This window comes from Odocoileus virginianus, chromosome 11, assembly GCF_023699985.2.
Source record: "Odocoileus virginianus isolate 20LAN1187 ecotype Illinois chromosome 11, Ovbor_1.2, whole genome shotgun sequence".
Taxonomy (NCBI): domain Eukaryota; kingdom Metazoa; phylum Chordata; class Mammalia; order Artiodactyla; family Cervidae; genus Odocoileus; species Odocoileus virginianus.
This window is the reverse complement of record NC_069684.1, coordinates 58976631-59002132: the sequence shown is the minus strand read 5'-3', so window position 1 is coordinate 59002132 and position 25502 is coordinate 58976631. Positions and strand designations below refer to the sequence as shown.

The following is a 25502-nucleotide window of genomic DNA, read 5'->3' as shown; positions in this document are numbered from 1 at the left end:
TTGGATTTATGCCATCGTAAAGAAACATGCTGAGAGCTCAAAAGTAATTCACTTAAAAAATACCAAGTAGTTATGAAATGTCTATTCTGAATGGTATAGAAATAAGACATACAGCCTGCTTTCTAGTTATTTATCACTTTAATTAGCTAGTAATACAAAAATGTAGGAGTGAGTGCCTGATTTTGAACTCAACATGGAACAACATGGGCCATGGAACAACAATTGGGAGAAGTAGAATGCCTGTGAACTTCTGAGAAATGAGAGGGAGAGATAATTGTATAATTTTCATGTCACAGTTGTCTTGAAAGATGCAGCAATCTAACACAGAGTTTCAGTATGCAGCTACTGAAGAAAAGTTAAGACTGGAAAGGCTGAAGTAAGTAGTCACTTAAGACTTCTGGAAAGAGGCGACACACTACCTGGATACATAAGATCATATACTTGATGGATTGGAATTGGTAGGCAGAAGGGAAAGTAGACGGTATTCCAGATGCGGGCTACAAAGTGTCAGGGGGAATGAGAAGGACAGTTTGCGGAACAGACAGAAATTGGTAAACTGAGAAAAACTTAGAGTAGAGGGAAATTTTTTAAGGTAAATAAAGTGGGCTCAGCTTGGGACATGCTGAAAGCCAACAGGGGAGTTTACACTTGGAACAATAGGATATGAAATCCCAGTGCTTGTCAGCTTGAATGAACATCATAGTATCTTCAATTCAAACTCTTTAATGGGTGAGAAAACCAAGATGAAGAATGATTAATGTAAACAAATATTAACTAGTGGGAACAGAGGTCTTTTAAGTTTCAGTTAAGTACTGCAATATACCTTGTACCTCACATATTAAGAAATGGATAATAATCAGTATTATCAAAAATAATCTGAACATGCCAGTATATGAAAGAATCTCTCTGACTTCAACTTCAGGGGAGCAAGAGAGTCCTATTTTATAATAAAAAAAAAAAAAAATTGGGCTAATTCCAAATTATTGCAAATAATGCCTCACATTAAAAAAAAAAAAAAAGCCCAGGGCAGTCATGTAAGTGGTCATTTTTTCTTTTTTGAAGTTTGCACAGAATCTATGTACATGTGTGGCTCAGCTTGATTGCATAAAGACAAAATGGAAATTAAGTTGGCAAGTGATAATCAAAGATTCCCAGAACCACTGAACTAATCACTTCTGTGCATTTAATCACAATAAAATTAATTTTATGTCACAAACCCTTCCCTTGATTGAACTCACTGGGATTCTTGCATGAACCAGTGTGTGACAGGGACGATGTTTCCACTTACTGAACGTATACAGTTCTAGAATCCAGGACAGTCAGAACTGGGGGATCCACGTGTTCTGGTGGCAGCTGTGCGGTGGACAGTATGACCAGGGAACTGTTTGTACATCCCACATGTGTGCAAGCACTGAGCAGAAATTGGTGGGGCGTAAATGCTGCTAAATCTGTGGGGAGAACAAGAATTTACTTACTATCATACTTTTTATTCAGGAGATTTCACTTATCCTCTACTTTCTTATATCTTAGAACTGTTAAAGTAAAGCTTAAAATAAACATCAATAGCTATACAAATCAATATCAATAAAATGCAGGCTGTTTTATCCTTTAAATATACTATGGTTATTTTTAAATAGACATGTGTCAGTCAGACTCCGTTTAACTTTTTCTTTTAACAGTTTGACTGTTTTCTTGGTTGTCTGTGGCCAGGTAAATCATTTTCAGAGTTTAGAGTTAGTTCAAGGGCTCTGTTAAAAAATAAATGAGACATTTAAATTATTTTTAAAGTATATTTGAAGACAACAGGTCTGGTTTTTGAAATGCAAATACATAGCTTATAACAGTGACTTTGCTCTTGTAATTCCTTTTGTTGAATTTTTTCTTCCTCTATCCACCCGACCAACTGCATGTTATTTGACCTTCAAATTGTCCAGGCTCAGTGCAAATGCCAATTTCTTTCTTAAGATTTCACCAGCATACTATGCCATGACCCTTGGCAGAAGGTGGAGCTATTATCCTCTCCTTTGTCTCTCAGAGTTTTGCACACACTTTTGGCATAACACAACATTGCGTCATAATGATTTATTTCCATGACTATCTGGTCCATTAGACTGAACACTGTAAAGGGACAATGGTGCCATGTTCATTTTACATCCTCAATATCTAGTACACTGCCTGTACACTGTAGGTCCGAATATATGTCTGAATAAATGAAGAAAGAATTAACTAATGACATGATCTAGATGCAGTAGAGCTAGGTATGAAAGATGATAAAGAGAATTGGGCTAGTACTCTATCCAGTAACACTCTCCCTCCTCTGAACTTCTTTAGTACTTTATATCTATCCGGCTCTCTGAAAGTGAAAGTTGCTGAGTCATGTCCAACTCTTTGCAACCAAATCAACTGTACAGTCCATGGAACTCTCCAGTCCAGAATACTGGAGTTGGTGGCCATTCCCTTTTCCAGGGGATCTTCCCAAACCAAGGATAAAACCAAGGTCTCCTGCATTGCAGGTGGATTCTTTACCAGCTGAGCCACAAAGGAAGCCCAGGAATACTGGAGTGGACAGCCCATCCCTTCTCCAGCAGATCTTCCTGACCCAGGAAGAGAACCAGGGTCTCCTGCATTGCAGGTGGATTCTCTACCAGCTGAGCTACCAGGGAAGCCCATCTGTCTCTCTAAAAGAAACTATATTCACTTGCATTAAAAGAAGCTAATCTGTAATTTATTAATTCAATTCTGAAATATCAAACACTTTATTTAGAAAGGTACTCAATAATTATTTTGTCGACCGAATCTAAGCAAAGTTCAGTCAACTTTACCAAGATTTAAACATGTCACATTTTCATACTGCTAGAAATAATCATTATTTTCTGGAATACTTTTGAAATAAGGTAGTTACAATGTAAGCAACACATTTTCTTTAAAGATCATTAACCTTGAACCATTACAATTTCATGTATAAAAGATGAATGAAATGCAACCTAATTCAGGGAAATAGATTTTGCATTGCACTGACAGCAAAAGTAAACTGGAAAGAGAACACTTTGATTTTCATGCAAAGTATAATCAATTGGTTAAACATGTAGGTCATCAGAATAAAGGCAAAAAAAATTTTTTACACTAAAAATAGCTACTCTAGAACAAAAGGTGATTACCAAGAAAAGACTTATAATGTTTTTGATTACACTTTTTTGCTTCACAACTTTATCTTACAGGTCCTTGATGGTGCCAAGTTGAGGTTGGAGGCAACACAGGCACTGGGGGGCTCAGAAGATAACTTATAAGAATACTTTGAAGTTGGTGTTAAAACAGCATGGCCTTGCCAGAGACTTCTGAGAGATGGCAGGAACAGTTACACTATGTGCACACAAGTCAGACAGAACTGAGATACTTTCATTTGGAAAAACATCCTATGAAAATTACAAAGTTAAAAATGATAATAATGGCCTCAGAGCCTATACAGACAGTAACTATTATTTACTGTGGGAAAACTTCATGCAAAAAAACATGTCCTACTAGCAGGTCCAACCCAACTATTGGGTTGGTCAAAAAGTTCATTTAGGTTTTTCATAATATCTTAAGGAAAACCTGAATGAACATGTTGGCCAACCCAATGCGATGTGTAATATGCTAACATATTATATCTCCCATTTCCCTGTTTTTGTCATCTTTTCCTTCTGATTCTCAAGAGCTTGGTGACTGCAGCCTTTCATCCCTCCCATCGGTCTGAATTCCTTACATTTCTGAGAAAGGAAAGCTGGGGATTTGACTTAAAAGCCAGTTGCAGGAGCAAAACCAAGGAGAGAACCTAGAGGAAAGAAGGAATCCCTGATAGGTAAGTGCTACTAGGGAAGAGCTGTTGTATTTGAACATGAGAATGAAACTATTTTCCCTGAAAACATACCCCAGCAGGAAACTGTTTTCCATGGGGCTGATTCCAAGTGACTTTGGAATATTTTACATGAGAATATCTCCTAGCCATATCTTGGTCAGCTGCAAACCATACTGGATGCTACGATGATCTTTTGCCAGTGAACTCTGTGGTGGGCAGTTCTTGCTTTCTTACATTCTAGCTTGTTGAGGCAGGGAGTTGGTTACCTACTTTGCAGTTGGTTAAGAAGTCGTAGCATTCAGTGGTGGCCCAAGACATATTTGTATGTGTTTGCTGTCACAGACTTGCATATCCAAGTAGTCCTTAGTTATCCTGAGCTCGTAGAGTCAAAAGGTATCATCATAGTATCACCATATCAAGTGCCTTCTTATCAGAGGGTGCCCCATTCTCCTTTACACTACAGTCTCCATGCTTTGAGGGCGACCTTGATCACAGAACTCCCAGAATACTGGGAGAACTCACCCAGAATACCTGTCTCGAATGGGAGTATCTTTCTGTATTAGTTCCAGGATTACTCTCTGTGCCTGGATTCTACTCTGACAAAATATGCTCCTCCATAGGTTGAGAAGCATCCATGTATATGGTGGTCAGGACTGAGGGAGACCAGGATGAGTGAGTGAGCAAATAGGATCAAGTTGCTAGAGAAAGCCAGTATGACTCATGACCCAGGACTGAAGTAGAAGACGCCAACTCTTATCAAGTCCTCCACTCATAGTTGGCATTTACTCCTAGACTATTTAAGGTAATAAGAAATGTATGGATGAGAAAGTTGTTGCATTTTAGGAGTTTAGCCTGGCTTTAAATTGAATGCTGACTAGGGTTTAAGGCTATCCGTACATAAAGTATGAAAAGTGCCCAAAGTGCCACCGAAAACAGAACAGAGCAAGAGGCAAGAGTGCGCAGTAATTTTAAAGGCAAGAGTCAGGGATGTGAGCTAAGTGTGCTGTCATAACCATTTTGATATATATGTAAGTAAAGTCATAAGGCTGTACACCTTCAACTCAATTACTGCATGTCAGTTATATGTCAATAAAACTGAAAGGAAAAGAGAAAAAGTGAAAGTCAGTGGAGGCCACAGCAGCAGGATGACATTTTGAGCAAATGCCTGGAGAGAATGAGAGTAACAGTTGTGGGGATTCTAAGCAAAGGACTATTTCAAGAGAGGGAACAAGCTAAGCAAAGGCTTGGAAGGAGGAACATGACTACCATGAACATGGCAAGAAGGCTGGAGCAGAGCAAATGAAGCAGAAAGAAGTAAAGGGTGACATGAGAAAATTAATAAGGGATAAGACTGTATGAGTGTTGTATGTATATGCATGAATTTGGAGTTTTAATTTGGAGAGAATCTAGTTAGAAAGCTACAAGACAGTTTTGAACAGAGCAGGTGGTCAGATATGGATTTCATGAACATCACTTTTCAATTTTAGACAGCTTTATTATATGTCTTGGAGAAGATCATTTTGGGTTGAATACCTGGAGTGACTCATTATCTTCATGAAATTCAATGTCCAAATCTCTCCCCAGCTTTGGGAAGTTCTCAACTATAGTTTCTTTTGATAAACTTTTTGCTGTTCTCTTCCATTTCTGGGATTCTGTGATGTATAAACTGGTTCTTTTTTTTTTTTAACTGGTTCTTTTAATAGCATCTCATAATTCATGTAAGTTGTCTTCACTCTCTTTCATTCATTTTGTTTTGTTGACTAGATGATTTCAAATGACCTGTCTTCTAGTTCACAAATTCTTCTGCTTAGTTGAGTCTGTTCTTGGATCTCTTTACTGAATTTTTTTATTGTCCTTATGTTCTTTGACTCAAGGATGTCTATTTGTTCTTTTAAACAATTTCTATTTCTTTGTTGAGCTTCCCGTTTTGTTTATGCATTGTTTTTCTAACTTCATTTAGTTGTCTATCTTTGTTTTCTCATAGTACAGTGTATTTCCTTAATAAGATAAGCCTGAACTCTTTGTCAGACAGTTCACAGATACTGGTTTTCTTTGGTGGTGTCTTATTTCCTTGATTATCATGATCCTTATGAATCATAGTGTCTGTATATTCAAGGAAGGAGGCATCTCTTGACTACTTGGACTGGTTTTATCCACTGGGTAAGTCTTGAAACCAGTTTTACGGATACAGGCCTGGCACTTGAGCCTGTAGTAATGGCCCTTGGACCTGTATCTACGTGCACTGACAAGGATCCTGAGTACAGGGGGCATAAGTAGTCCAGGTATATGGACTACTGGGTGGGCCCCGCATCTGCATGTTTAGCATTTGGTCCAGTACTTGGATGTTCCAGGAACCTGGCATTATGAGAGTTGACCTGGAACCTGAGGATATGAGGGCTGGCTTCGAGTTAGAACAAGCCTGGACCTGTAACTATAGGAGTCGGCCCGTGACCTGCAGCCTCAGGAACTGAACTGTAGGCTGTGTCTGTGGGAGCTGGCCATGCACACGGCTAGGCCAAGGGCCTGGGTATGTGTGTGTGAGCTAGAATTAAAGCTAGCATAGCAGAGGCTGGGCCTGGCACACAGGAGCTACTTGGGACCAACGGAGCTGGCCAACGAAGGAAGCAAGAATATATCACAGGGAAAAGACAGTCTCTCCAATAAGTGGTTGTAGAAAAATTGGACAGCTACATGTAAGAGAAGAAATTAGAACATTATCTAACATAATACTGAGCGCCGAAGAATTGATGCTTTTGAACTGTGGTGTTGGAGAAGACTCTCGACAGTCCCTTGGACAGCAAGGAGATCCAATCAGTCCATCCTAAAGGAGATCAGTCCTGAATATTCATTGGAAGGACTGATGCTGAAGCTGAAACTCCAATACTTTGGCTACCTGATGCAAAGAACTGACTCATTGGAAAAGACCCTGATGCTGGGAAAGATTGAAGGCAGGAGGAGAAAGATGTGTGTTTGTGTTACTTAGCCATTAAAAAAATATATACAAGCAACTCCTGAAGCTCAATTCCAGAAAAATAAATGACCCAATCAAAAAACGGGCCAAAGAACTAAACAGACATTTCTCCAAAGAAGACATACAAATGACTAACAAACACATGAAAAGATGCTCAACATCACTCATTATCAGAGAAATGCAAATCAAAACCACAATGAGGTACCATCACATGCCAGTCAGGATGGCTGCTATCCAAAAGTCTACAAGCAATAAATGCTAGAGAAGGTGTGGAGAAAAGGGAACCCTCTTACACTGTTGGTGGGAATGCAAACTAGTACAGCCACTATGGAGGACAGTCTGGAAATTTCTTAAAAAACTGGAAATAGAACTGCCATATGACCTAGCAATACCACTTCTGGGCATGCACATCGAGGAAACCAGATCTGAAAGAGACACATGCACCCCAATGTTCATCACAGCACTGTTTATAATAGCCAGGACATGGAAGCAACCTAGATGCCCATCAGCAGACAAATGGATAAGGAAGCTGTGGTACATATACACCATGGAATATTACTCAGCCGTTAAAAAGAATTCATTTGAATCAGTTCTGATGAGATGGATGAAACTGGAGCCCATTATACAGAATGAAGTAAGCCAGAAAGATATAGAACATTACAGCATACTAACATATATATATGGAATTTAGAAAGGTGGTAATGATAACCCTATATGCAAAACAGAAAAAGAGACACAGATGTACAGAACAGACTTTTGGACTCTGTGGGAGAAGGCTAGGGTGGGATATTTCAAAAGAACAGCATGCATATTATCAAGGGTGAAACAGATCACCAGCCCATGTGGGATGCATGAGACAAGTGCTCGGGCCTGGTGCACTGGGAAGACCCAGAGGAATCGGGTGGAGAGGGAGGTGGGAGGGGGGATCAGGATGGGGAATACATGTAACTCCATGGCTGATTCATGTCAATGCATGACAAAACCCACTGCAATGTTGTGAAGTAATTAGCCTGCAACTAATAAAAATAAATGAAAAAAAAAAGAATGAAATAATACCATTTGCAGCAATAGGGATGGATCTAGAAATTATTATACTAAGTGACATAAGTCAGAGAGAAAGACAAATGTCATATGATACTGCTCATACATGGAATCTAAGAAAAAACTATAAATAAAGTTATTTACAAAACAGAAATAAACTTGCAGACCTAGAAAAACTTATGGTTACCAAAGGTGAAAGGTGGAATCCCAAAGTAGGAGTTTGGGATTAATATATACATACTACTATATCTAAAATAGTCAAGTATGTTGGATCATTGAAAGAGCAAGAGAGTTCCAGAAAAAATTCTATGTCTGCTTTATTGACTATGCCAAAGAAGCCTTTGACTGTGTGGATCACAATAAACTGTGGAAAATTCTGAAAGAGATGGGAATACCAGACCACCTGACTTGCCTCTTGAGAAACCTATATGCAGGTCAGGAAGCAACAGTTAGAACTGGACATGGAACAACAGACTGGTTCCAAATAGGAAAAGGAGTACGTCAAGGCTGTTTATTGTCACCCTGCTTATTTAACTTATATGCAGAGTACATCATGAGAAACGCTGGACTGGAAGAAGCACAAGCTGGAATAAAGCTTGCCAGGAGAAATATCAATGACCTTAGATATGCAGATGACACTACCCTTATGGCAGAAAGTGAAGAGGAACTAAAAAGCGTCTTGATGAAAGTGAAAGAGGAGAGTGAAAAAGTTCGCTTAAAGCTCAACATTCAGAAAACTAAGATCATGGCATCTGGTCCCATCACTTCATGGGAAATAGATGGGGAGACCGTGAAAACAGTGTCAGACTTTATTTTGGGGGCTCCAAAATCACTGCCGATGGTGATTGCAGCCATGAAATTAAAAGATGCTTACTTCTTGGAAGGAAAGTTAAGACCAACCTAGATAGCATATTAAAAATCAGAGACATTACTTTGCCAACAAAGGTCTGTCTAGTCAAGGCTATGGTTTTTCCATTGGTCATGGATGGATGTGAGAGTTGGACTGTGAAGAAAGCTGAGCACTGAAAAATTGGTGTTTTTGAACTGTGGTGTTGGAGAAGACTCTTGAGAGTCCCTTGGACTGCGAGGAGATCCAACCAGTTCATCCTAAAGGAGATCAGCCCTGGGTGTTCATTGGAAGGACTGATGCTGAAGCTGAAACTCCAATACTTTGGCCACCTCATGCAAAGAGTCGACTCATTGGAAGAGACTGTGAAGGTGGGAGGGATTGGGGGCAGGAGGAGAAGGGGATGACAGAGGATGAGATGGCTGGATGGCATCACCGACTCAATGGACCTGGGTTTAAGTAAACTCTGGGAGTTGGTGATGGACAGGGAGGCCTGGCGTGCTGCAATTCATGGGGTCGCAAAAAGTTGGACACAACTGAGTGACTGAACTGAACTGAACTGAACTGACTAATGTATAGCACAGGGATCTATACTCAATATTTTGTAATATCCTATAAGGGAAAAGAATCTGAGTAAATATATAATACATGTATATATATATATATATATATATATATATATATATTAACTGAATCACTGTGCTGTACACATGAAACTTACACAGCATTATAAATCAACTATAATTCAACCAAAAAATTCATGTTTGAGACACAGCAAGTTTGAAATGTTAATTAGACAACCAGTGGAGATGTCAATTAGGCAATTTTAATAAATTTTGGAATTTCAAGACAATCTGGCTTGAGATATACTTTGGAAAGTCATCATCATATAGATGACATTTAAAATGGATGAGAACACAAAAATAGAGTGAGTGTGGGTAGAAAAGAGAAAAAGTGTAAGGACCCAAATATTAAGATGTCAATCTTAAGCTGTCTGGAATAGAAGCAGAAAACCAACCATAGAGATAGAGAAAGAACAATCAGTAAGCTATGAAGATTTGATGCCCTAGAAGTCAAATGAAGGAAATGTTTCAAAGATGATAAGTCTAATAAGAGGAGGACTAAAAGTTGAATTAGCAATATGGCAGTAATTCATATTTGTGCAATAAAAGTGTAAGTTATGTTATGAGTGTCTAAGCCTGACTCAAATGTATTCATGAGAGGATGAGAGAAGAGGAATTAGAGATAGTGAATATAAGCAACTTTTTCAATATGTTTTGCTGTGGAGGAAAATAGAGAGGTGAAACAATAGATGGAAGGCAAGTAGAGGCCAAAAAAGATTTTTTTTAACAATCAAATAAGATAAAATGATGTATGCTGATAGAAATGGCCCAAGAGGGCGGGCAGAATTGTTAACGGGGCTGGAGCTTTGACCTTGAATATGTGAAAGACTGCAACCAAGAATGAAAGTGGAGGGTTTGTACTCAGAAGGAGCAGGGACAGATAATCTGTGGTTATGAAGGGAAAGGAGATTATGTGGACACAAATGCTGGAGGGAGTAGGTGGGGTTTATCTTATAATTGCTTCAATTTTCTCAGTGAAGAAGGAAGCAAGATCATCAGTCCACAGTGATCTTTTGATTCCCCAGGCCACCCTGCAGTGACCACCTCTTCCTCATAGAATGACATACACAAGTGGTCAGTGAGAAACTACTTGATTTGACAAAGGCCTACCTCTCATGCCTTCCATACGCTGGCCATTCCTGTCCCTCCATATCTCTCCAACACTACAATCTCACACCTCCAGGCCTTTGTAGGTGCTGTCTCTTCAAATGAACATCTGTTTTCTCCTTCTTTGTGCTTGACTGACTTTATCTCATCCATCAGGCTCATCTTCCTCTGAGTGGTCTTTCTTGATAATCTAACAGCATGGCCACCACCATCCATCCCCAGGTACCCTCAGTCATATCACCTTGCTTAGTTATCATAATCACCAAATATGACAGAAACTGTTTTTGGTTTTATATCCCTCTCAGAAGGATATAAACACTTTGAGTACAAAAAGGTGCTTTCTATTGTGTTCACCAAGATGTCTTCAGGATTGGTGAGATCTAACTAGTAGTTTTATCCATTGAAAAAATGAATTAGGCAAGGCCAGAGAAAATTCTATGGCCTACTTTTCATAGAAATAGAGTAATCTGAGTGAAAGTCTTTAAGAATCTATTGAATACAATTTGTCAGACCAATGTAATTGTGAGATGAAGGCAATTCATTGTTAAAAGACAAGAAAAAGGCAGACTTGTACTTCTTTGAATGTTAAAGCTTAATTCTCAAACATGAATATTTCATTAAAAATCTACAGTATTAAGGAAGATGTGGTACATATATAAGATGGAACGTTACTCAGTCGTGAAAAGGAGAAAAATAATGCCATGTGCAGCAACATAGATGGGCCTAGAGATTATCATACTAAGTGAAGTAAGTCAAAGACAAACATCATATGATATTGCTTATATATAGAATACAATAAAAATGATACAAATGAACTTGTTTACCAAACAGAAACAGATTCAGTGACTTAGAAAACAAAGTTCTGGTTACCAGGGGGATGGGGGTGGGGGTGGTTAGCTTGGAATTGACATGTACATACTGCTATATATAAAAATAGATAACCAACAAGGTCCTACTGTATAGCACAGGGAATTCTGCTCAATACTCTGTAATAAGCTAAATGGGAAAATAATTTGAAAAAGAATAGATACATGTATATGTACAACTGAATCACTTTGCTATACACCTGAAACTAACATTGTTAATTAACTATACTCCAGTATGCAACATAAATTTTAAAAGCTACATTATGGAAAATTAAAAAATATATATTAACAGTGGTTTTCTCAAAGTGAGGGCACGCAGATGAGTTAAGTTTTTGGCTATGTATATTTTTCAAATTCTATAATATTTAAGTATACATTATATGGAGAAAAGACAGCCATAGTTTACCAATATCAATTCATTATTTAAGAAAATTTATGCCCAAGACCTAGTTGACACATGCCCTATTACACTTCCTATGTCATCATACTTCCCCTTTCCTCAATGACTTCAGCATTGGCTCAATTTTCTTTTCAATCGTAATCCTTTTTTTGGCAGCTTCAACATCCTCAGTGGTGACTCATCTCTAAATCTGGCTTCATTTTAACTTCCTCAAATGTAATGCCCTTCACTTCTGCTTCATTTATTCAACATGCAGCATAGTTATACCCACTACTTAATCATCGTTGGAACACTTTCCAAGGTTCTCAATCTAAAATCTGCCCTCTCTGGTTAATTCCCACCTTGTCCACTTTTTATATCCATACAAACACTCACATGCCATCACACAATGTTCAGCCTTTTATCTTATTTCCAGAGTTTTTCACATTTGCATTTTCCTTGCTATGATCTTTGCTCACCCATTTCAAAGCCATACTCCCGGGCCCCTAGATTTTTCAGTCTCCCCAGTCCTCTTCTGTATCTGCTTTCCCAAATCCTAGCTCTGGCTAAACCTCATCTTCTTTTTCTAACACTTCTCATATCTCTAAGATGTGACTGAGAGGAACTGCTGAACATACTGAAAGAATCTACTGCAATTCTAGGTTTTCCAGTTTGAACTGGATCTCTGTCACTCCTCAGCAATAACAATCTTGTTGTTTCTCCCTTCATTGCACTGGTCTTTTTTTCTCCTTTCATAGTTTGGTCAATTTTCTGGAGGAATCAAGTGGGGTCTAAAATTGGAGTTCTCAGAATAGTTCCCTCCTCTGAGCCCATCATTTTTCCTACCTGTGCCACAGGAATGGAGGTCAATATGTCATCCTAACCTATATCTTTTATCTTCTGCTCCTCTCTACCCCTGACCCTGTAGATGAGGGTGGAAGGGGAGAGTGAAAAAGCTAGCTTGAAACCCAATATGAAAAAAAAAAAAAAAAAAAACTAAGATGGTGGCACCCAGTTCCATCACGTCATGGCAAATAGAAGGGGAAAAAGTGGAAACAGTGACAGATTTTATTTTCTTGAGCTCCAAAATCACTGTGGACAGTGACTGCAACAATAAAATTAAAAGACACTTGCTCCTTGGAATAAAAGCTATGACAAACATAGACATTGTTTTAAAAAGCAGAGACATCACTTTGCTGACAAAGGTCTGTATAGTCAAAGCTATGGTTTTTCCAGTAGTCATGTACAGATATGATAGCTGGACCATAAAGAAAGCTGAGCACCAAAGAATCGAGCTTTCAAATTGTGGTGCTAGAGAAGACTCTTGAGAGTCCCTTGGACTGCAAGGAGATCAAATCAGTCAATCCTAAAGGAAATCAACTCTGAATATTCACTGGAAGGACTGATGCTGAAGCTCCAATACTTTGGTCACCTGATAAGGAGAGCTGCCTCATTGGAAAAGACCCTGATGCTAGGAAAGACTGAAGGCAAAAGGAGAAGGGGGAAGCAGAGGATGAGGCGGTTAGCAAGAATCACTGACTCAATGGACATGAATTTGAGCAAACTCTGGGAGATAGTGAAGGACAGAGGAGCCTGGCATGCTGCAGTCCATGGGGGTTCACAAAAAGTCAGACATAACTTAGCAAATGACCAACAACAACAACATAGAAATATAGATATTCACAGAAATAGAGATATATGTGGCTATCTTATTGACATTTATAAAGGCTGCATGCTCAACTGGCACTTCATTTATGCTTATGATGATCATACAACCAAAATTTTACAACTTATGTAGAATTAACATTTTCTACAATCTTTTTTAAGATAAATTAATTCCCACCCATAGCATAATTTGTTTGTTCAAAAAATTAATTCCCACCCATAACATAATTTGTTTGTTCACATGTCCAGTTTAGGAAATCAGATTGCTATGCCTCTGCTATCATAGGAACTGAGGCTTTTCCTTTAATTTTGAAAATTTAAAAACTCTCAACTCAATGGTACAATGAAAGCCAGTCTGATTAAATAGCTTTTTTGACTTCCAGGTCATTTTTATGCCTGTCCTGTCCACCCCGAAGTGGATTATTCTCAATGTATTTCCATAAGAAGATGAAGTGTCATTAGGGTCTTCTGAATAATGAGGCATAAAAGAAAAAGAAAAGGGTAGATCCTAATGTGATACATGGTAGAGGAAGCTGCCAGATGACCTGTTTGGGAAATGCTTGGGAGATGGTAAGAGATGATAAGAACAAGGGAAAGGAAAATTAGAGAAAGGTAAAAGGAAGCAGCATCAGTGGGGGGTGGGGGGGGAATAAAGAATAGCTGTGTAAAAGAAGAACAAATGGAATGGAGATTTTTTTTTTTAAAGAATTAATTTAAAAAATGAAAAAGTTCCGGGGGATGCAGACTAAAGTATTCTTTGTGAGTGAAGCCATAAACAAAGCCACCAATATAAACTTTCAAGCAAAGAAGAATGTGATGATGATTCTCTCCTCCCTGCCTGATTGCAACTGATTTGGTAGTATGACTGTACAGATGTGATTAGGTCCTTCAAGGGCAATGTAATGGATCAATGGATTCAAACAATCACAGGTATGTACACAACTCTGAGTCAGTAAATGGAAGGTGGGAGAACCCTAAAAATATAAGGCTACTGTTTGTCAGAGCCCCTTAATAACATCTTCTTTCCCATTTCCTTGATGTCATCATTTGCATAAAATCAAACACCAGGAGTTGTGGACAGAGGAAAACAGATCACTCTAATATGCATCATAAATGGATCTCAGTATCCTGAGATGTGATACAAGGAAATGCATCCCAGTGCACGGACACCTCACCAAATACTGCCAGGCAAGCTTTAATTTACAATACTGGCCATGAATTTTATGCTATTTTATGATTGATTCCTTGCTGTTGTTCACAGCATTTCATTGATCTCAGTTTACAAAATGAACCAATAAGTAATATTTTCTTTTAATTCCTGGTATAAACTGAGAAATTTCTATCTTTTAATTGGTTTCTCCCATCAAAAAATTAAAAACAGTTTTTGGCCTTCCCCAGTAGCTTAGACAGTAAAGAATCTGCCTACAATGCGGGAGACTAGGTTCGATCTCTGGGTCAGGAAGATCCTCTGGAGAATGGAATGGCAACCCACTCAGGTGTTCTTGCCTGGAGAATTCCATGGACAGAGGAGCCTGGTAGGCTGCAGTCCATGGGGTCACAAAGAGGCGGACATGACTGGGTGACTTTCACTTTCACTCTGCTTCTTTATCACCTGGTTCTTTCTCTGAGAAATTCCTAGTAGTATTTCACAAAAGAAAAACAGATTTTTCCTGAATTTTCTCTCTCCTTTCTGTGCATCTTGTCCACAGGTCATCATCAAGATGTTGAAAAACATAGGAACCATCTAGGTAGGTACTGACCACACCTCCTTCTGTCATTGGGTATTCCAACTTGAGAACCAGGGCAAAGGCATGGTTCAGTGAGAACCCATCTTGGGCAGCAGACCTAAGAGGTATTGTGTTTTCCACAGATACCTGGAAAGCAATGAGTTATGCCAGAACACATATGGTATGTCAGGGTGCATTCATCTCTGCCAGAGGACAGCTCCTGCTCCACCCCAGCTTCCCTTCTGATTCCAGAAAAATCAGATTCTGACCTTATAATTAATAAAAGCTGAGGCTTTCTTTAGCCTTTAGATGGTGGGATGCCATCTATGGGGTCGCACAGAGTCAGACACGACTGAAGCGACTTAGCAGTAGCAGCAGCATGGTATATTTAGCCCAAGGCTATTTTTCTTGGTTACTTTTATAATAACATAACTTTACATGCACACACACACACACACACACACACACACACACACACTAATATCCCACCCACTCTTCTTCTTTGCCTCTGGACAGAAAGAGATAGAATTAGGATATCAGTATCCAGCTTTCAATTTTCATAAACACTTTTACCTCACAAACCAGAGAGAGAGAACTGAGATAACATTACAGGAATATTATCTGAGAAACTTTAGCCATATAACTTAGCTAAATTTTTCCTAAAAACTGGGGCATTTTCCCTCAGTCTTAGAAGGATGGTTGCTATGCATGTGGATTAGTTTGCAGGAGGCAGAAATCACCTGCTTGAAGTGAGGGCAGTAAACGAGTGAAATATGAGTATTAGAACTAATGAGACCCATTTGTATATGCAGATTAATGAAATCTGTGAAATTTTGAGATAAATCTGTATCTAAGTATATCCATCTATCTATCAAAAAGGAGACAGAATTTACAGAGGTTTTAAAGCAGTAGAGACAGAGGGAGCAGACATTCTGCATAGGAAGAGTTGGCAAAGGGCATTGTTGTAGAATAACCGAGCACAAGCTTGGTTAAAAATGTTCAGATTTAGGTCAACAAAGTTCAGTTTAGCTCAGGTGCAGGACATACAGAAAAAGTAAAGGAAATAAAGCTATAAAGACAGGTTGGGGCCTTTTTGGAAAGACCACTGGATTCCTGGTTGATAACTTTGTAGTGATGATGCAATGGACCCACATATAATGGATCCAGGCATTGGGAAATCTTTGTCTAGTTCTGGCAAGGCCCTTAGTCTACATGGATTTGGGGAAAACACCTGCCCTCACTGGCTCTTGGTTTCCTCATCTGTAAAAAGAGAGGTTTGAGTTTGATGCTGTGAAAAGTTAAACTCTACTGAATGCCTATTTTTCTAAGAAAACTTGACATCCAGAATATTGTGACAAAAGTTTTTACTTCTTGGATATTTTCTCTGAATATTACAGTGGCTTAGAGAGAATCATCTGTTTCATTCCTCATAAAAATGCTCTTGCAATTTAATTTGGAATGATACGATAAGCAAATTGCCCTACATATAAGGAGAAAATGTGTAAAATGACCACAATGGGTTCCCAGCAAGTAAACTATAATGTTAGAGTGTAAATATCTTTTTAAAATTATGCTTCTACACCAACTTGTAAAAATACAAGTTATCATAAGCAACCTCTGCATTTTTAGAAGCTGAAGAAGTCTTCGATGTCACAATTAGAAGTAGATTGGCCCCTTGTAAGACTTCTACCAAATTGTCCATCCTTGAATCATTTACATAGAATGACATAGAATCATTTACATAGGATGTTTCTCTTTAAAACAGTAATTTTCAAAGAGGGTTCTGTCTATGTTCCTTCAGGAAAACACACTTACATTACAAATGCTTTCACTATGACAGTGTCTAACATTTTTTCTGAATTAATTGATATTTTACTGTCGATTTCTTCAAAGGAGTATATCTGTGATGATTAGTTTTATGTGTCAACTCAGGTAGGCTATGTTGTCTACTTATTTGGTCAAAGGCTAGTCTAAATGTTACTGTGAAGGTATATTTTAAATGGGATTAACACTTACAGTCAGTTGAGTTTAAATAAAGCAGATTACTCTCCATAATGTAGGTGAGTCTCATCCAATCAGTTGAAGGTCTTAAGAGCAAAGACTGAGGTTTCCCAAATAATAGGGAATCATGTCTCTAAACTGCATCATAAAAATTCTGCCTGAGTTTCCAGCCTGTTGCTGTGCCCTGTGGATTTTAAACTCAAGACAGCAACATCAACTCTTCCTTGGGTCTCTTGCCTGCTGACCTGCCCTACAAATTTCAGACTTTCTCACAATCACCTGAGCCAAGTTCTTAAGAAAAAGTTTTCCACTTCTCTCTCTTCATCTCTGCCCTCACCACTCCTTTCTCCTTTCCTCATTCTTTTTTCTAACTTCAGTGCAGGAGGGTCTCAACTGGAGTGTAAGACACAGTTATATTTCTTTGGATATATCCAGCAGAGTAGCACTCCATATCAGAAATGGACAGCAGTATTCTTGGCACTAGGGGTGGGTTTGGAAATCATAGAAAGAGGGAACAAATGTGTGTGTACTCTGGATTCAGATATATCTGAGTATTCAGAAAAATTCATGAGAGGGTCCAACAGGAGTCTGTGTTGAAAACTGGGAAACATTTTTAAGAATTTACCACTGAAGAAGCTGGCATGCTTTGGTTCTCAGAAGAGAGAGATTATTTTCAAAAGAGCCTTATGTTTGTTTACTTAGACTTGTCTTGCTAAACTTTTTAAGATACTGGAACGCATTTAGCATTCCTTGAGGACTCATTTAAAAAAGAGTGATGCAAGGAAGAAAGTCATTCTTTCACCACCACTGATACCAGGAGAAAGAGGAATGTCAGCCAAGTACAATGACAGAGAGGATAGGGTCCATCTGAGACAACCCTACCTGGAAGAGTAATCTTCGTGCCCACTCGCGCCTGGGGGAATCTAAGGTGGCCCCTGAGTAGGGGTACTGAGTAGACTCAGTACTGAGTGGAGTGTCAGTGGAAAAGTAGCAGTACCCCTGATACCCAGATATGGTGATGTTCATCTAGATCAGGGCCATGGAAATGACTGGCGCAGTTACTACGGCACTTGGCCAACTGATGTCAGGCTTGATCCTAAGTTCATGTGGGAAAACCCCTATGGCTCCACAGATATGTGAATGGATTAGTTTGCAGGAAGCAAAGATCACCTACTAGAGGTGGAGGCAATGAAAAAATGAAATATGAGTCTTAGAATTAAGGAGAATTATGTGTATATTCAGATTAATGAGATCTGAAGTAAATGTGAATTAAATCTACCTGTCTACCTATGTATCCAATCATCCATCCAGCCATCCATTAACCTATATCACCTTTACAGTATAATCAGCGAGGGCTCACTGTGTCACACCTGGTGCTTTGGGACTCCATATGTTTCTTAGATGGACAGTGTCTTCAGAGTATAAATTTAGGAGATGAAAGTGAAAACAGGTAACAGTTTACAGGTGATAAAAGCAGAAAATTGGTTCTCTTTCCTTTTTTCATATAACCCCAAGCTGAAGCTTCAATACTTTGGCCACCTGATGTGAAGAGCTGACTCACTGGAAAAGACCCCCATGCTGGTAAAGATCAAAGGCAAAAGGAGAAGAGGGTGGCAGAGGATGAGATGGTTAGATAGCATCACCAACTCAATGGACATGAATTTGAGCAAACTCTGGGAGATAGTGAAGGACAGGGGAACATGGCATGCGGCAATCCATGGGCTCCCAAAGAGTCGTACATGACTTAGCCACTGAACAATAACATATAACCCCAAAACAACTTTCTGCCCTTTTCCTCTCAAAGACTGCTCAAATCAAACGAAAAGCCAATGAAACAAAAAGAAAACCAAAACAAGATAGAGTAAAACATGGTCAATGAAGTTGAGAGAAAATAACACAGCATTATTTGAGTAATAAGATAAAAAGATATGATAAACACATATTAACTATATTTTACAAAAGTTAGAAAATATGGCATAATTATATAGATATGAGGCAATATATCTGAATCTAGGATGGCTTGGCTATACCTAATATAGCAAAAGCATACATTAATATTTGCATTTATATGTAAATAATTTAAAAATATCTGACAATAGAATAGCATTTTTTAATTAGAAATAATGTTAATAAACATGACTATGCCATTATATGCATAGTGATTTGCATTTTCCTAAGGCTTTTTTAGGAACAACAAAAGTCCGTCTAGTCAAGGCTATGTGGTTTTTCCAGTAGTCATGTATGGATGTGAGAGTTGGACTATAAAGAAATCTGAGCGAGGAAGAATTGATGCTTTTGAACTGTGGTGTTGGAGAAGACTCTTAAGAGTCCCTTGGACTGCAAAGAGATCCAACCAGTCCATCCTAAAGGAGATCAGTCCTGGGTGTTCATTGGAAGGACTGATGCTGAAGCTGAAACTCCAATCCTTTGGCCACCTGATGTGAAGAGCTGACTCATTTGAAAAGACCCTGATGCTGGGAAAGATTGACAGCAGGAGGATAAGCGGACGACAGAGGATGAGGTGGTTGGATGGCATCACCAACTCAATGGACATGGGTTTGGGTGGACTCCAGCAGTCGGTAATGGACAGGGAGGCCTAGTGTGCTGTAATTCATGGGGTCGCAAACAGTTGGACATCACTTAGCAACTGAACTGAACTGAAGGCTTTTTACCCCATACAACCAGTTATTTACATTTGGGGGGTAACTGTGTAAATTCAGATATTAAAAAATTAAACTAGTACATTGTAAAGAGTACAACATGAAAAGCAAAAGTCTCCTTCACATTTCCAATTCAGAAATTCAGAGTATTTAAAATTTTAAATACTAGGACAAGAAACTTTGAAACAAACCAAAATTATTATGGTAGATTTCACTGATAAAGCTGATGTTGACTGTTTCTGAGTTTGGTTAATAACCATGTGATCAATTTCCTTTTTTTCCTCTTTGATACAGTTGTTTTTATGTAAAGCTAAGACCCACTACATAAGCACGGAGGCAAAACTTGAAATACTATTGGATTGTGTTACAGTGCACGAAAATAAGAAAAAATAGAAAAGGAATCAGCAAAGACTTGGGTTTGAGTTTTCTGTCTTGATTTGTGTAAATGTAAGTGAATCACTGAAGTTTTAGGCCTCACTTTATATTATTTGTAACATCTTTACTTAACAATTACTGTGAAGATAAAATAAGACAAACAGCCAAAAGAGCATTTTATAAGAAAGAATGCATTACACAGGTAAGAGATAACAATTTTAAGCCATGAACAACAGCAGAGGCTAATGGATTCTTTTAATTTAGATGCATTCCCAAGAATTAAGGATGACAAATGCAGGAAATAACATATTTTGTAATCCTATAATTATAAATAGTTATCCTATAATTATCTAAAGGTCAGATAAAAAATTTCAACTAAATCTAAATCATATAGTCCATTTGGGGAAAGGAAGTATATTTATATGACAATACACACATTCAGAAATAGCTTTTTGTTGGCATTTATTTTTGTATTCACTCCACAAATATTTGTCAGGCATCATCTGCTATGTGCATCTAATACGTATTTTATATGCTGAGATTCAGCACATAAGATGTGTACAAGATATTTCCAGATATCTCTTTTGAACTAGACATTACTTTGGGTTATGTTTTCCAAACTTCAAAGATGCTATGCTTTTTATGGTGTAGATATTTATATTATTGCATACCCATGATTCCAAACCACTTTAATTTTTATTACTTCAATAAACTACAATATAAAATGGTAAGTGATTTGAGAAGAATATTTGTGCAAAATTACAAATGATAGTGTGTCTCTTGCAATGAAGACAGTATTATGAGGAACTAATTTAGTGAATAACTAAAGTTCCACTGATTAAGACCAAATTACAATGAGGATATTAGCACTAAAACACTTATAGACACAAAATTGAAGATAATGTATTAGCATTAATATTTTACTGTAGAATATTTTACTGCTAGCCCCCAAATGCTGACATTTTCAGGCTCTTAATTTTTCATCATATTATACAGTAAATCACATCTAAAAATAAATTATTAGAATATTGATGAAATATAAATGCAAGTATTTGTTTATTCATGCTTCTATACCCATCTGACAAAGGGGAAAAGATCAATTATATGTACCTGTTTAATTTGTCTTAGAGCCATCATCTGTCTCTTTATATTTGGTGAATAGCTTCACTATTACTAAAATTATAATGAACTTTTCTCAGATTTTCCATAGTAGTAATTTTACAAGATTTCTATTTCCTTAATCACACTGTAAAATATTCCTAAATACCATGATTACTGTTTGTTTAATGTTAGTATCTATGAACTAACTTTATTTACAGCACATATTTTAAAATAGCCTATTTCTTTACCACGATAGATCAGAATACCTCCGTCATTAAAAAAAAATAGTAGAAAAGATATGAAAACCAAACTTCAGTTTTTATAAAATTATTTTTCAGTGGAAGAAGTTGATAATGCTGAATGAGAAATGTGTACTCAAAAGTTCGTGGGAGTTCAGTTTACACTAAAAGTGTGTTGCTTTATGGAAAACATTTATTTGATTTATATTTTAAAAACCAAGCTTTACTTTAGAGCAGTGATTCAGCAGCAAGGGAAATCTCTTAAAATTATCTATATAGTCTTTTCAACACCCCAAGTTCCAACCTAATAGAATTTATGACCAGCATCGTCTTGATTTTTGCATAATAGAGCTACACAACTGGCAGAAAGTGACTTTCTAATCTCTCTACATGAAATAGATATTCAAATATTTGCATATTTGGTAGTATATCCCTAGGAGTTGTTGAACTTGTATACATTTCTACAATAGGGTGGAAAAAAAGTAGAGGGCAGTACAGAAGTATCATCTTTGCAAAATAATCTTTAAAAGTTGGAACATATGAGAACTTCCTTAAGCTCTAATGGAATTTGGTGGTGTTTTTTCTTTGGTTTTTTTTTTTTTTTTTTTTGACTTGAACTCTTTTTCTACTGTTCTAGATTTGAATGCAACTGGGTAGTATAGTAAACATGAGGATGGGATATTTAACCAAGCAAACAGGATGATTTTGTCTAAGTCATGGGTCAGTTTACTAATACTCAGCTGAAATTTGCCACTTATAGTAAAAACCACAATTTTACGTTAAAATATGTATCAGTCTTTTGCTTGTGATTATATGGGATTAAATTGCATAACTACTTTAAAAGTTTTAAATGACTGATCAATTTTTACATCCTTTAATATAATCAAATGAGTCATATTTATAGCTATGGGATGGTACCTCTCAGGGGTTTCCACAAATTGTGTGCTTATGAGATTCACATAGTCTGTATAGCTGTGTGATCTGAAAAGTAATAAGCAAATATTTCCCCAGTGGATGTCAAGCACTGGGGTCACGTGCCATTTCTCTAACACCAATCAACTTGTCTGACTGTCAGTCTCAAGTGAGTCGGTCTCTGAACATCCCTTTGAATATGTCTGGCATCCTGACAAATCATCCACATAACAGTATCTAGTTTTCAAATAAATGAAAAAATTGATTTCTCCATTCTGAAAAGAATCTCTATTATTCCTTTATGATATGTGTGTGCATGCTTAGTTGCTCAGTCATGTCCAACACTTTGTGACCCCATGGACTGTAGCCCACCAGCCTCCTCTCTCCATTGAGATTCTCTAGGCAAGAATACTGAGCCTTCCATGTCTTCAGGATAGATAGAACATGAAAGATACAGATCCTGCCCTCAGGGCCTCACAGTCTAATGATAAAGATAACTAAGTCAATCAAAAATTCCAGTAGAGTAAGCTAAATGACATGAGAGATAGGAGCCCAGAGAGGAAAATTGTAAGCCATATGTCTACATGCACTTGACATTCGGAAGAATAAGATCATGGCATCTGGTTCCATCACTTCATGGCAAATAGATGGAGAAACAATGGAAAGAGTGACAGACTTTATTTTGGGGGGTTCCAAAATCACTGCAGATGGTGACATCCAGCCATGAAATTTAAAGACGCTTGCAACTTGGAAGAAAAGTTATGACCAACCTAGACAGTATATTAAAAAGCAGAGACATTACTTTGCCAACAAAGGCCCGCCTCCTCAAAACTTTGGTTTATCCAGTAGTAATGTATGGATGTGAGAGTTGGACTATAAAGAAAGCTGAGTGCCAAAGAATTGATGCTTTTGAACTGTGGTGTTGGAGAAGACTCTTGAGAATCCCTTGGACTGCAAGGAGATCCAACTTGTCCGTCCTAAAGGAGAGCAGTCCTGGGTGTTCATAGGAAGGACTGATGCTGAAGCCGAAACTCCAATACTTTGGCCACCTAATGCGAAGAGCTGACTCATTGGAAAAGACCCTGATGCTGGGAAAGATTGAAGGTGGAAGGAGAAGGGGACGACAGAGGATAAGATGGTTGGATGGCATCACTGACTAAATGGACATGAGTTTGAGTAAACACTGGGAGCTGGTGATGGACAGGGAGGCCTGGTGTGCTGCAGTCCATGGGGTTGCAAAGAGTCAGACACAACTGAGCAACTGAACTGAACATGCACCATGCCACTCTTTAGTCAAACACTATAATATTATCTGAGTCTCTTGCATGAATAGATGAATGAATGAGTAAATGGATGAAAGTAAAAGAACCACAAATGAGCATTCTTAAAAATATTTTATTCTAATATTCTTTTAGGTTTTACTTCCAAAAAATAGGAAAAAAGGAAGGAAGGAAAGAAGGGAGGAGGGAGGAAAGAGGAATAAATATTTGTTGAATTTTCATTACCTTGGTGTGCAGTTATGTTCTATCATCACACAGTATACCTACTATTTGGCTTCCCAAGTGGTGCTTGTGGCAAAGAACCTACTTGCCAACGCAGGAGACATAAGAGAGGTGGGTTTGATCCAGATCCCTTGGAGGAGGGCGTGGAAACCCACTCCAGTATTCTTGTCTGGATAATCCCATGGACAGAAGAGCCTGGTGGGCTACAGTCCATGGGATTTCAAAGAGTCGTACACAACTGGAGTTACTTAGTATGCATGCATACCTACTGTTATGGGTTGAATGATATCCCTGCCAAAATTCATACATTGACTCTCTAAACCCAGTAGCTCAGAATGTGACTAAACTTGGATATAGAATCTTTAAAAAGGTGATTACATTAAAATGAAGCTGTTAGCATGGGTCTTAATCCAATCTGACTGGTGTTTTTATAAGAAGAGGAAGGTTGGACACAAAGACACCAGGGATACATGTGCAGAGAGGAAAGACATGTGAGGACAGGGCCAGAAGGCGGCCATCTGCAAGCCAAGAAGAAAGGCCTCAGGAGAAACCAAACCTGCCGACACCTTGATCTTGGACTTCTAGCAGGAAGGACTGTGAGAAAATAAATCCCTGCTACTTAAGCCACTGGTCTGATATTTTGTCACAGAAGCTCTAGCAAAATATTATTTCTGTTGAGTGGATTAAAAGGATATCTTATCCTTTCAGGTCCATAGTTAATTGAAATAGGGATGATATGAGGTCATCCAACAGTCATAAAAATTCCAGTTCATGTTGGCTAACTTTTCATTACTGACGTTAAAGAAATGACCCTTTCCCATCAATAGTACATTCTGCAGACCATATTTTCTATATTTATCTCCTCAATTTATGAGTACTGAATATTAGAAAGTTCTCATTTAACATAAGTAGCTTGCTTTACAATTTAAAAACTAAGGCTAACATTTGAATAAGAGACATTTTAGTTGACATGTTGTCTTTAAGAATACATTGATAATGTGATGAAGATATGAATGTTGTATTAATATTTTGACACCACTGAATGTTATTCATAATGTAATGGAATTTCCCATTATTCTTTCTCTTTAAATCTAGTTAAGATCTGTGATCTGGGAGTTGAAAAGTTAAAGCACCAAAATTTTAGTCCTAGCTTTGTCATTAACTAGTTTTATGATTCCAGGCATATCAATTAAGTTTTCAAAATCTCTATTTCCTCATCTGCCAAATGGGAATAAAATCATTTAATGTTTATATAACATTTGGTAATTTAAAGGCTCATAGAAGCTAGAACATGAGGAAATATTTTGAAATTATAAGTTATCAAGAAAAATATCAGGAAAACTATCTGTTCTTAAGATGAAAAAAATGTTTTTAATTTTTTTTTAATCTAAGAAAGAAGCTATGAAGGAAAGTATTTGTAGGTTTGACAACAAGTTTAAGCAAAAAAAGACTTTGAAAAACTATCATAAATAGGAAAAAATATACAAATAACCAAAATAGAAAAAAGAATTACAATGCCATGAAAATGGCAAGAATACTTCATGTTAAAAAATATTTACAAAAGAGGAAGAAGATTATATAACTTTAATACAGAAAATCATTTGGGGAATTAATTTTTAAAAATTAGAAATACATACATATAAAATATTAC

At 37.6% G+C, this 25502-nt stretch overlaps 1 protein-coding gene across 1 annotated transcript in view; it reads right to left on the bottom strand.

The window, feature by feature from the left end:
- The window catches only part of USH2A (usherin), a 903825-nt gene that overhangs the window by 440376 nt on the left and 437947 nt on the right, over nucleotides 1–25502 (bottom strand). The window contains exon 32 of the mRNA XM_070474523.1: nucleotides 1289–1448. Coding sequence (XP_070330624.1) covers nucleotides 1289–1448 — 160 coding nt within the window. The remainder of the gene's footprint in view (nucleotides 1–1288; nucleotides 1449–25502) is intronic.